At 37.1% G+C, this 14,086-nt stretch overlaps 2 protein-coding genes across 3 annotated transcripts in view; one reads left to right on the forward strand and one right to left on the reverse strand.

Moving 5' to 3' along the window:
- SPATA9 (spermatogenesis associated 9) overlaps window positions 1-4,631 on the reverse strand; it is a 44,920-nt gene extending 40,289 nt beyond the window's left edge. For both annotated transcript variants that reach the window (XM_037801716.1, XM_037801715.1), the window contains exon 1: window positions 4,319-4,631. Coding sequence is in view for 1 of the 2 variants with exons in the window: in XM_037801715.1 (XP_037657643.1) it covers window positions 4,319-4,323 (5 nt within the window). In the remaining variant the exon portion in view is untranslated. The remainder of the gene's footprint in view (window positions 1-4,318) is intronic.
- Window positions 1,283-1,696, forward strand: LOC119508186 (2-iminobutanoate/2-iminopropanoate deaminase-like). Its single transcript, XM_037801724.1, has one exon. It carries the CDS (start codon window positions 1,283-1,285, stop codon window positions 1,694-1,696), a length of 414 nt encoding a protein of 137 aa, XP_037657652.1.
- Window positions 4,632-14,086: the final 9,455 nt, after the last annotated feature.

Raw genomic sequence — 14,086 nt, forward strand, 5'->3', positions numbered from 1 at the left:
AGGTGTGTCACCAAATTCTATTATTCCAAGTATGCCATGGAATTTTTCCCCACTAATCTCTTGGATTTTTTAGGTATGCAATATCATCAGAGGAAAAAAAAATCTCTTTTTTCTCATTCATACCAATTATTTCATTATCTTATTTAACTGCATTCACAAGGTCTTCCAAAACTGTGGTGCATAATAATGATTACAGTAGGAATTCCTATCTTATTCTTGTTCCCAATTAAAATGGTTTCAGTATTTACTGTTTACCAAAAACCAACAGCAAATGCTATTCTAAACTCTATCATATTTAGTTTCCTTATATTCCCATACTGGTTTTGTTTGTTTTTACTGTGAATGTTTGTTGAATTTTATCACTTTCATTTCATAACCTATGGATATGATCATTTTTGCCTCAATTTCTTGATACAAGAAATTATGTACTAGATTTTCTTAAAATAGAACCATCTTTGCATTCCTGGGAAAAGAATTCATATTTGATTACAGTGTATTATTCTTTTGATATCTTGCTGGACTTCATCTGCTAAAATTTCAGTCACAATTTTTGCAACTATATTCATAAGTAAGAGTGGTCCATGGCTCTCTTTCTTGTAATTAATGGATTAGTACTATATTTATATGACTATGAATTGAGAAGGTTTGCATTCTTCAGTGGTATCTGGAATTGTTTAACATCAGAATTATCTGGAATTACTTTTTTCTTTCTTTTCTTTTCCTTTTTTAAAACAGGGATATATTTTACATACAGTAAAGTTCCCTATCTTTATTTTAAATGCTAGCTAGAACTCTATTGTGGAAGTATTTGGTCCTGATATATTTAATGTTAGGAATTATCAACTTTTCAACTTAATATATGTCAATTTTTGTATCAAAGTTTTCTGTATTTAATATGCTTTGGAGGATATTATCAGGAGACAGTTTGTTGTGCAAGACCCCTTAGTGATGATGATAGTCTCTAAGTTGAGAACAGGCAACCTATAGTTAATGCATTTCAAGAAAAGGAAATAAATGTGTATTAAGTACATTTAAATATTCTTACTCTCTGTATTTTTAAGTCCTTCAGTTAGAATTCTTAGATTTATTTACTTAGGCTAAACCCTCTGCAAAGCATGACCAAAAATACAGATTTTGTATATGTGATTTACTTATGGTCATAGAGTATATAACAACTACCTAGGTTTTAAAGCAGATCTTTCTGGTCAAGTCAATAGTTAAAACACAGTGAAGCCAGTGGGGACTTGTTCATCTGAGGAGCTGCTGCAGAAAAGGGTTAGTCATGTTGTCCCTGATCAGAAAGGTGATCAGCACCGCAAAAGCCCCAGGGGCCACTGGTCCTTACGGTCAAGCCATGCTAGTTGACAGGACCATTTATATTTCAGGACAGGTAGGCATGGACCCTTCAAGTGGACAGTTTGTGCCAGGTGGAGTGACAGAAGAAGCTAAACAAGCTCTTAAAAACATGGGGGAAATTCTGAAAGCTGCAGGCTGTGACTCTGCTAATGTTGTAATAACAACTGTCTTGCTGGCTGACATAAATGATTTCAATGCTGTCAATGAGGTCTACAAACAGTATTTCAAGAGTAATTTTCCTGCTAGAGCTGCTTACCAGGTTGCTGCTCTGCCCAAAGGGGGCTGTGTTGAGAATGAAGCAATAGCTGTCAGAGGACCTCTCACAACAGCATGTCTATAAATGGGCCCTGTATTCTTCAGCCTGGAATTTTCATAACACTTTTAAATTAACAGCTTAATTTTTATAATTGGTGTTTGTACTAGTTTGCTAATGCTGCGGAATGCGAAACACCAGAGAAGGATTGGCTTTTATAAAAAGGGGGTTTATTTCACTATACAGTTACAGTCTTAAGGCCATGAAGTGTCCAAGGTAACACATCAGCAATCAGGTACCTTCACTGGAAGATGCCCAACGGTGTCCAGAAAACCTCTGTTAGCAACTGGGTACCTTCACTGGAGGATGGCCAGTGGTGTCCGGAAAACCTCTGTTAGCTGGGAAGGCACGTGGCTGGCGTCTGCTCCAAAGTTCTGGTTTCAAAATGGCTTTCTCCCAGGACGTTCCTCTCCAGCAAGCTTGCTCCTCTTCAAAATGACACTCACATTCTTCTCCGTTCCTTCTCTTTGAGTCAGCTCATTTATATGGCTCCACTGATCAAGGCCCACCCTGAATGGGTGGGGCCATGCCTCCATGGGAATATCTCATCAGAGTCATCACCCACAGCTGGGTGGGGCACATTCCAAGCAAATCTAAACAGCACCAAAATGTCTGCCCCACAAGACTACATCAAAGATAATGGCATTTGGGGGACACAATACATTCAAACCAGCACAGTGTTGGAAACTGTAAGTTTGACTAAAATACCTGAAGTTTATTATTTAAGTACCGTATAACAGGGGGAATTGAACATGAATTGAAGATTGGATGAGCAACCCAATGATGGATGTTATAAATTACATGTATGCACACTGATATTACTGAATGTGAAAGACAGTAAATTCATTAGATAGTTACTCAAATAAAAGTAAAAGGAAACAACATGTAGGAAAGATGAGTTACTGCACCTGAGAAATCATAAAGAGCACACCTAATTTAATGCTATTAATTTAATGATGTAACATATATTTTTATGTCAGATATGTGATTCTGCTTTTACTTGAGTAAAATTAAACTTAGAGTTTAAATGGTAGAGATAAAGAAGTGGACCAAAATTGCATATAGATAATATTTTTCTAATGAAATAGACATGCAGATAAAAAAAAAAAGTGAAAAAGAAAAATGGTCATCCCTTATTATTCTACAAAATATTTAGAAAGAAAACTGCTATGTTTATCCAGCAGTGCTAAAACTGAAAATGTTAAAGGATGCATTCCACTCTTTCCTTTAACCCAACACTTTGATAGCACATTAACAATAACTCTTTAGAGCTGAGCCCTGGCAAGACATAATTCACCATGTGTGAATTTATCTAAACTGACCATGAGCTACATTTATTTGCAGCCAGTACCAACAAATCAATCCTCTTGGATATTTTTAAGTTACTTTGTACAAAAATAATTCTTTTTACATGTTAAAAATGTAACAAGTTACCCAGTCCTAAATCATTAAGACTATGTTACGTTTATATTAACAACAACGTCCTTTATTTAAAAATAAATAAATAAAAGTCTCCCTGACCAATGATTGAATTCATGGTTTTCAGCCAATTTTTACAAGAACAAGTCAGTAAAACTAATACTAAATATATCTAACATGTTTTCTAGGCAATTAGAGGACAGGGATAACAGAAAGCGTTTTCTTTTGTCTGGAAAGCCAGATTTCTTTTCTTTTTCTTTTCTTTTCTTTTTTTTTTTTCAGATCCCATTTAAAGACAGAAAACGGAATGATTATGTGAATCTATAAATATGTATTACTACCTCTATTTACAAATGAAGAACCAGGTTCTGAGGAATTTTGAAAGTTTCCCAAAACTAGCAAATGGAACATACAGCAAGTACTCTTGTCTGGATTCTCTTTCCAAAATCTTGAGTTACTCTTACTATACATCTGCCTCTCTTAGTTGGAGTGAGTGGCTTTCATGGTGGTGGAAAAGGGGAGAATGACAGCAACAGGAGAAATACTCTGTGGAAGACCTTCAAACAAAGAAGCCCTATAAAAAGATACATATTATCAGAAATTCTATTATGGATGGTTTTCACCTTCACAATCAAAATCTGAGTGTACTACTTTGGAAGATTGTATGTTATGTGAATATATCTCAATAAAATTTCATTAAAAAAAATATGAGTGTCCACTCTATGCCAGGCACTTGAGATACGAAAAATGAACAAAGCATGTCACCAATCTAAATGAGGGTACATACACTGTAAATTGACAATAAACAAGCAAATAAACGAAGTCATTCCTTGAGTGATAAACACAATAACAGATATGAAATAGAGCCTGTGCTAGAGAAGATCGAGCGACTAACTTAACTTGGGAGGTCAGGGAAGACCCCCTTGTGGCAATGAAGTTTATCTAAGATCTACGAAGGCGGGCATGTATGTTGTTTCAAATCTTTGTCGCTTATCATTGAGGCAAAATAACTAAATTTACAAAATTAAATACGCTTTTTTCCACATAGTTTACTCGATTCAATTTTCGTCCTTCCCCAGTTTAAAAAAAGAAAAATGGAAGTTCATTTGTCCTTTCAATGAACAGGACTGCTCTCTGCATCTCCCCCTTTCCCATAACCCCCACCCTACCCCCAAACCCCGCAGGAGGCCGGCCAGGCAACGTGGTCACCCCTTTGAGGGCTCACCTCACCTCATCTGGAAGGCAGGGTCAGGACAGGGCAGAGGCAGCGATGCTCCCAGTGCTGGTTCGGCCACCAGCTCTCAGCCACTCGGCGCTCAGCCAGCACTGGTGCGTGGCCCTTGGGCATCCCCCTCAGCTTCTGGGCTGTCGCCACGACCTCTACCCCGCAGCCTCCCACCCGGAGTTCCCCTAACGCAGCACCGCAGGGCTCAGCTACTGCCCCTTCTATAGGAGGCTTGGGCCACGTGTGCCACAGCAGCCTACGTGGGTCCTACAGGCCTTGCAGCACTGGCGATGTGGTGTTACGCAAGCACGTCACGCACAGGGCTCGGCTGTTCGGCAGTGGGAGCCATAGCCGCGGGGCACCCTGGGACAGACAGGAGGTTCAGGGCGGAGGGAAGCTCTTCAAACGGTAGGGGCTGTTTCTTCTGGTGCTCAAGGCCTTGCTAAGTCCCAGTGGATGTCTCGCTTCTCTTGCAACTCACAGCCACTTTGGGCAGTCTTAGAACTCTCGCATTTGAAACTTTTAAATGTCGTTGGGGAGAACTGCACTCCTACTTAAAATCGGAGATGCTCAGACCACAGGAGTTTGGAGCTTCGCCTGTGAAGAAGAGCAAATGGTTAAGAGTGTGGTTGATTTATTTGTGATGAAAACGAAGGTTCAAGGGACAAGGTCCTGCATTACGTCATTTTGAAGAGAATGGGTAATGATTTTAGGAAGAAATCCCAGGAGTAGTCTTAGAAAGATTTAATTGTAAAAGCTAGCATCTTTTAATTTTTGTCAATCCAGAATCCCTTATTTAAAGGTTTCTTCATAGAATTGCTCCTTTCTCTAAGTATCAAGTATCTGTTAAATCACATCAGTAATAATTTTAGAAAATATCACCAAAAGTATTGTAGCATGAGGTATGAATAAGGGACCCCAGAAGTAGAAGTCAGGAAACGCTGGGATGCTATAGCCTGATTCTATCTGACTATCTGTAGGAACTTCCAGTTACTTAATTTCTCAGCTCAAATTCCTTAATCTGGAGAGTAAGGTAGTTGGAATAGAGATCTCCATTTTTGAGTGTCTGACCTCAGCAATTGTCCTAGATAGTCACAGATATTTGCTGCAGATCTATTAACTGAAATTTCCCCAGAATCAACCCCCAAACTAGGGCATGAGTTAGTACAGGAAAATCAAGAATGTATATACACCAGTAAAAGAGAACAGAAATTGAAGAGCTACTAGTCAAAATTTAGTTCACTGATTCATTTTTAAAAAAAATAAGGAATGTAATTTGAAATTAGTCCTACTTGGTTTGAATAAATACAGGCTATTGCTAAAATTTTTCAATGCTCAAAGTAGTGAACAGTAGGAGAAACACATTTTTAAATATCCCCTGTATGATCCTGCATATTACCGGACAACTTTTCCTCTTTCCTTTGGGGTCCCAGCTTTTTCACTTCCCACTCAGATTAACCCTTTGTTGGCCCTGTGGGGATTCTCTTTAAGGTCTCCAAAGACTTCTCAATCACCACAGTTTTTTTCTCAATCTTCACCCTTCTCAATCATTATAGTAGCTGATGCTTTTGATTACCCATACTTCTTAAGAAGGTCTGTACTTTCATAAGAAAATTTTGTATTTTATTTCCCTAGCAATTCCTCTGTCTTCTCTTCCTACTTCCTACCACTTATTCCCCACACTCCAAAGTCTTGTACTTTATGTTCTTTATTTTTAAACTCTATTTTTTTGGCAATCACATGTGAACAATGGCCTAAATTATGATTTCTCAGTAGAAATTTCATAAATTGCTAACTCTGATAATATCCCTTGTTCAGAGTTTTCTAAATACTTGCTGAGTAAAATAATAAAAAAATCAAATCACCAATTATTGAGTGCTGACAATCTAAGCATTCAATATATTGAGTCATTATTATTAAAATTTTAACAATTACATATTCTCAGATATGTGGCAAATATACAGTAGATATAATACTTATAAGTCTTGATACCACACCCACTGTATACATGCATGTGGCAAAGGCTACTATATTTCAATATGCATTTTTGTATCTTAACATAATATTATAAATACTATGCATGTTTGATGGAAAAGAGTTTATAGTTATGAATAATGATAAAAATAAGACCTTTATTATCACCTCCTGAACAATGCCTCATGTCTTTACCATGTGTAAAGGCAATACTTGTATTACTTGAACAGATGTTCTTAAACTTTTGTATCTCAAAAACTGTTTACACTCTTACAAATTATTAAGGGCCCCAAATGGCTCTCGTCTGTGTGAGTTACAGCTATTGATATTTATCTTACTAGAAATAAATACTAAAAAAAAATTATAAAATATTTCTTAATTCATATAGTAGGCAGCCTCTAACATGGCCCCCAATGACCCCTAATCTTCTGGTATTCATGACCTTGTGTATCCCCTACCTCTTGAGTGTGGATTAGATTTATTTCTATCAAATGAATAGAATACAACGGAAATGTTAAGATGTGTGTTTCACTTTACTAAAGCTGCCAGAATATAGTATACCAGAAATAGGTTGGCTTTTATAATGGGTATTTATTAGCTTACAAATTTATAGTTCTTAGTCCATGAAAATGTCCAAATTAAGACCTCAACAGGATGATACCTGGACTCTGAAGAAAGGCAGCCAGCATCTGAGACACCTCTGCCACATGGGAAGGCACATGACTGAAGTCTGCTGGTCCTTCTCCCCCAGGTTTCATTGCTTTCAGCTTCTGACTTCAGTGGCTTCCTCTCTCAGCTCCTCCAGGGGCTTTTTCTCTGGGCCTCTTCCATCTTTTATCTTCTCATAAAGGACTCCAATAAAAAAAGATTAAGACCCACCTTGAATGGGTGGGTCAAATCCCAATTGAAATAACTTAACCAAAAGGTACCACCTACAACATCCACAGGAATGGATTAAAAGAACATGGCCTTTTCTGGGGTACATAACAGCTTCCAAACAACACAGTGTGACTCAACAGCCCATGGGGACCTGAGTCCTACAAACAGCAAGTTAGCTTAGAAGCAGATCCTTCTCCAGTGGAGCCATGAGATGCTGCAGCCCCAGCTGACACCTTATGGTAGCCTTGTGAGAGACTGAACCACAGGCCTCCAGCGAAGCTACAACTGAATTCCTAACCGACAGAAACTGTGAGATAATGAATGTTTGCTGTTACAAATTGTGGAATTTTGAGGTAATTTGTTATGCAGCAGTATATAAATAATATAATTTATTTAAAAGTAACAGTGATAAAATTTTCTATGAAAAATAACTACTTTTCCAATCAAAACAATTAGTAGTAAGAGTAGTATTGATTTCATTTCTGCCAATCTCTTTAATATCTAAGAGAAGACAGCCAGTTTCTCTCGTCTGCTTCAAAATTCAGTCTGTTGTAGTATATTGTTTTGGTTGAAGTACATGAAGAAAATCCAGCTTCACATATATATGCAGCTGGAAAAAGGAGGAGTATTTTAATAGTCTTTTCAGATAATTGTGGATAGTCTTCTTTGATCCTACACCAAAACTCAACAAGTGATAATTTATTAAAGGTTAGTGGCAATGTGGAATCTGAAACCAAATCAATTAATATTTTATGTTCTGTTGCATTAAAATTCATTGGTCTATATTGCACTTTGAATGAATCTTTTATTACTGCATGATTTTATAACACCATGCATTGATCATTTGGATAATCTTGGTTCTCTGAGTGTGCTGATTTTCTTTTGACATCTTTCATTATACAACCAAAGATGAAAAAAAAAAGTCCTTTGATCAGAAAGGCTTTTAAGATTTGGAAAGCTGTTTTATTAGTGAGAAGCTAAAACAATAAACATTGGGCTGGTTTGGATCTGTTATGTACCCCAAAAAAGGCCATGTTCTTTTAATCCAGTCTTGTGGGGTAGACCTATTATGGGTAGGACCTTTTAATTAGATTATGTCCATGGAGATGTGACCCTGCCCATTCAAGGTGGGTCTTAATTAGTTTACTGGAGTCCTTAAGAGAGCTCAGGGAGAGAGGGAGAGAGAGCCCAGAGCCCACACAGACCCATACACTTGGAGATGCAGACAGAAAAATATTTGGAGATGCTAAGCTAAGACATGGAGCCCTGAGTTTGCCCCAGAAAAGTTAACTGAGAACCCACAGACACTTAAATAGAAAGCCACTGGAATTAGAAACTGAAAGCAATGCAGCCTGGGAGGAAAGGACCAGCAAACATCAGCCACATGCCTTCCCAGCTGACAAAGGTGTTCCAGATGCCATTGGCTTTTCTTCAGTGAAGGTATCCTCTTGTTAATGCCTTAGTTTGGACACTTTTATGGTTTTAGAACTGTAAATTTGTGAACTCTTAAGTCCCCTTTAAAAAAGCCAATCCATTTCTGGCATATTGCATTCCAGCAGCTTTAGCAAACCAGAAAAAAACATTTATTATCTCACAGTTTCTGTGGAACAGGAATCCAGGAATGAATTAACAGGGTTGTTCTGAATCAAGATCTCTCAGGAGGTTGCAGTCAAGCTGTTGGCCAGGCAGCATTAATCTTAAGGCTCAATTGAAGGAGAATCCACTTCCACGCTCACTTGGATGAGTGAAGATCCACTCCCAAGTTCACTCACATGACTGCTGGCAAGCCTCAATTCCTTGCCACATGGGCTTCTCCGTAAGCTGCTTGAGTGTCCCCAAGACATGGCAGATGGTTTCCCTTTCTCCAGGCCTGATTCACAACATGGCAGCTGGCTTGTCCCGCAGTGAGTGATTCAGAAGAGAGAAAACAAGAGAATGTGCACAAGACAGAAACCACAGTCCTTTTGCAACCTAAGTGTGACTGCTCATCACTTTAGCCATAGTTTTCCCCCTAGAAATAGTCAAGAGTGCACTTGGGGCAGGAAACTAAGCTCCACATTCTAAGGTGTGCTTTCTCAAATAATTTGTAGACTTATCTACAAAACCACCATTCTTCAAGCTCATGGTGCCAGATCCAAGTTTCCCAAAATTCTAATTTTTGCTTTGAAGCTCAAATTTATCATTAGCAAGAAATACTGTTAGTTGTTTTCCTTGAAATTATAAGCTCACTTTGTTCATTTTTGAGAAAATATCTGCCAAGTACCCAAGTCTGTATAACCATAGTTTGTCTGTCAGTTGTTCTTTCAAGTGAAAATGACATTCTATGAAAAAAAGTGACTGGTTTAGCTCACAGCTCAAATAATTACACAAGTTCTTTTCCATGAGGAATCATGCATTCCAGTATGCAGCAGAAGCACTTTATGTGTACTTCCTATTTAATCACACAGAATATTAAAATGGTGTGTAATCAAAGGTCAAGATTTAATAGAAATAATTTTTACTGCCCATTCAGGGCATTCTTAAATACAGCCGACTTTTTATTTTTATTTATTTTTTACTGTGAGTTCTTGTCAGTGAAGAATGCAATCACTGCTAATAGAGTTTGGTGCCACTGCCTTGATTTGTGCCACAGTGTCAATAGATTTACCCACTGTTGCTTTTTACTATCAGCACAAATGTCAGCAGAGTGAAAAAGGCCAATAATATGATAGTACTATTGTAAGCAAGATTTGACCTCACCGACACGCTGAAAGTACCTCAGTAACTCTCAGGGATCTGCAGACCACACTTTGAGAACTGCTGCAGTTGTGCTAAATCCTTCAGTTAGCAAAAGTAAACAGAGTATGCCCATTTAATCTCAACCAATATCATGACTTATAGCTTAATACTCCAACAAATACATTTTGAACTGTTATGCCACACTATTGAGGGTATTTCAACAGTTGTCTCTCCTATTTAACAGAACAAAAATTGTAAAAAAATCTGTCAAGAAAGTGGGTCAGAATTATTAATTTTTCTTTTATAATAAGTATAGATACCAGCTATAAATGTCATCCTGCAAAATCCCATCGAAAGGAAATAATTTTATCTCCTAGTTTTTTAACACCATTCTTAAGACAATATTTTAATAATATTTTTATAGATAAAATGCATTCTATATTTATTGGGGAAAAGTCTCAGAATCATGTTGTTTTTCTGTGCAAAACACACATGTATAAATCTGTCCAGTTTTCCAGGTATATATGGTCTCCTCAAATAAATTTTATATATACCTACCAAATATGTGTAAATGGCTATAATTAATACTTTTCATCCTTGGAATCAAAGTTCCATTAACTGCACAATCTCTTTAAATAACATTTTATTTATTTCATGAGTTGAAATATCATAGCAGATCTGGGGACAATTCTGAGAGGCAGTGTGCACAGCAGAGTATGTGATTGGAATCAGACATGCCTTGAGGGTGATACAAAATAAACCTAGTGCCTCATTTCACATGATGGCCGTTAAACCAGTTAGGTAAGCATCTGCCTTGGATTGAGCCCTGCCTCTTCCATCTACTTTACTCTTACTTAACCTCTCTGTGCCTCAAGTTTACCTCTGAGTAAAATGAGAAGAATGATAGCTACTTATAGAATTTTTGTGTGAACTGAATTAGAACATGCCTAAAAGGATTACCACAGTATCTGGCACATGAAAAGTGCTTAGTCCATTTTAGCTACTTCTATTGCTCAATCATATGATGTTAACTATCTTGTTCTTTCAAGTTTTCTTCTAATACTTCTAAATTTATTTCCTTCCACCATTCTTCATGGAACATGGTTTCACATCTCTTCATCATTGTGATTGCTTTCCTCTCACCATACCCCGATTTATTAATGTAGTGAGCTGAACATTGAGGGTGGAGTAGAAGTACCAGGTCCTTAACTTCATAGAGATTTGTTGATTTAATTGTACTATGTAGAGTACAAAGGAAGGAGCTAAAATTGATCTTGCCTTAAAGTTTTAAATCTGTTCAGTGTGGTAAGACTTTGATAAAATTGTAGTATTTTAGACTCTAGTCTAAAACACTATAAAATCAAAGGCTAGCATAAGGACCATACTCCACTTTGTCTAGTTTATGGATGGATGAGTAGAAAAATAGGGGAAGGAAACAAACAAACAAACAGACAAAGGTACGCAGTGTTCTTTTTTACTTCAATTGCTCTTTTTCACTTTAATTATTATTCTTGTTATTTTTGGGTGTGTGTTAATGAAGGTGCCAGGTATTGATTTAGGTGATGAATGTACAACTATGTAATGGTACTGTGAACAATCGAATGTACGATTTGTTTTGTATGACTGCGTGGTATGTGAATATATCTCAATAAAATGAAGATAAAAAAAAAATCAAAGGCTAGAGTGTTTGGTACTAGGCTGCTATGGGACTTCAGACAGTGAAAATCATTGTGGAAGGGGGTAAATCAGTGAATGCTTCATGGAAAAAAGTGTGTATTGAGCTTGGCTGGGAATTATGTTTAGATTGGCAGAGAGGAGGAAAGGTGGGAGAAGAAAATAAACAAAACCAGTGGTGCTGGAATGAAATAAGCATGTTATGTTCAAGAATAAAAGAGGGAAGGCTGAATTAGGAGTCAACTGTATTTCCACAGATAGCAGGACAAAGGTGTTTATTTCTGTGGTTTGATAGGGGAACTTGTGAAAGGAACCAGCTTGAGATCCTTCTAAAAAATATATCTGTAGTGTCAAGGAGACCCCCACAGAGGAGTGGATTGCTAGAAGTCCAGGGGGTTATGGGAAGTTATTAGCTAGCCAGAAATGCAATAGGAGATTCCCAGCAGGGTTCCATGAGACAAAGAGCCACCTCTGACTATTTGCCACTCTAGAGAGCACCAATGCCAGATCATAACCTCACAGCTAAATAAGACCTTTTCTCCTTCCCTCTTCCAGAGTTTGAAGGGACCAAAAGCAGAAATTTATGAGGGAGGAGGTGCACTGAGAAGGAGAAAAGCAACTGACCAAAGCTGTAGACTTCCATGTGGGAAAAGGGAAGAGGTTTTAAATGGAGCAAGAGATTGGAGAGTGGAATATTACACCGGACTGGACTCCAATGACTAAAAAGAGACTATTCGTTTATTACCTGAGAACAACCACAAAACTATAAAATCTACCAGAGATTTTATGGTTGGAGAGAGGGGCTACAGTGAGTTGGAATAAATTGATAGTGCAAGTTTGAAGGACAGTGGGATAAAAATAGTCAGCTCAAACCTGAATGAATTCAGCTTTTTTAACAAAGTGCTTACACTTACTACTACTTATTGAGCACCTGTTTGTGCCAGGCTGTTTATATATATTCTCTCTCACTGTCTTCTTGACAATCTCTTCAAAATAGGTTAACTGTTCCCAGATGAAGGCTGTTCTGAGTAAGTTTCAGTAAGTGGACAAAACCTATTCGTGTTTAGGAGAACAGTGTATCAGAATGACTGGAACCAGGTTGACTTGAGTTCATATCCTCTCCCTGCCACCTAAAGGCTGTGACATCTTGTTATCTCTTAGATTCTCCATTTCCTTATCTATAAAATGAAGATAAACAGTGCCTACTTCACAGAATTGTTGTAAAGAATAATGAGATATATATGTACAGTAGCACAGTACCTGGCATATAGAGAGCATTCAATAATTGGTAGTAATGATTACAATAAGCATGATTGTAGGCAGTATAGTGACATAATAAAAGTAGTATTTTAGAAAAATTTATCAAGCATTAGCATGCAAGATAGATAGAAAGTGAATCGAGACTAGTAACCAGAAGACAAATTAGAAGCATCAAATGATAAAGGTTGAGGCTAAGATGGTAGCCACAAGAATGAAATGGAAGGGACAAAATATTTGAAAGAAAATGATCAGAAAAGGTAAATGCTTAAATACAACAAAGAGAAGAAAGCTTCAAAGTCAACTCAACCTTTTAAAGCTTGAGTGCCGGGGAGAACAGAAATGGGAGAAATGAAGAAATTGGCAGAGTGAATGGGCTGGGTGTGTGAGTGGTGGGAAGAACACTGTTAGGTTGTTTTGCTACATTTTGAATTTAGGTGATGGTGGGAGTGGGACTTCTAAGTGAAAATATCCTATAGATATTTGGAAATTCATTTATTTATTCATTTATTTGTCTAATTTTTATTGAGACCCTAATCAGTTCTATATACTGTGCTAGGCTCAAGTGATGCTACAGCCAATAACAGACATAGCCCTTCTCTTCATGGAGCTTACAGTCTATCAAGAGTTGGAGTCTGAACGGGACAACTGAGTCAGACAGAAGGATGTGGGGACCTCCAATATAGAGTTGAAGAAGCATGAATATTAATCATTTGCAGTGGCGAGTATGTGTCAAGAAGAGAAAAGTTCTGGAAGTATTCAGGATAGCACATTGTAATTCTTTTTATGTTAAATCCTAACCACCTATATAGTCTATAAATATTTAATTAAGAAACAATATGAGTTTCATAATAGTGATTAATTTATATTTTTAACTGTTAATTTTGAAATAATTATAGGTATAGGAATAGTAAAATATACTACAAAGAGATCCCATATATCCTTCACACTTTTTCTCCCAAAGTTAACAACTTGCATAACTATAGTACATTGTCAAACCAGTAAACTGATATTGGTACAACCCACTGACCTTATTCAGATTTCACCAGTTTGAACTGCACTCATTTGTATGTATATGTATGTATAGTTATATGCCATATTATCACATGTGTAGATTCAGGTAATCATTCATCCTTAACTGTTAAAATATTTTGTTTTTCCTCAATCTGGTTACTTAACATAGTATGAAGAATCCACACCACAGGAATTTTTTAAAAATTAGTTTTAGAGTTTACTAATACTCCCTAATATTCAAACAGCCATATATATTG

The sequence above is a fragment of the Choloepus didactylus genome, chromosome 13 (genome assembly GCF_015220235.1).
Source record: "Choloepus didactylus isolate mChoDid1 chromosome 13, mChoDid1.pri, whole genome shotgun sequence".
Taxonomy (NCBI): Eukaryota; Metazoa; Chordata; class Mammalia; order Pilosa; family Megalonychidae; genus Choloepus; species Choloepus didactylus.

Excerpts from the sequence above, each read along its gene's own strand:
- LOC119508186 (XM_037801724.1), top strand. The coding sequence starts at position 1,283 with ATGTTGTCCCTGATCAGAAAGGTGATCAGCACCGCAAAAGCCCCAGGG.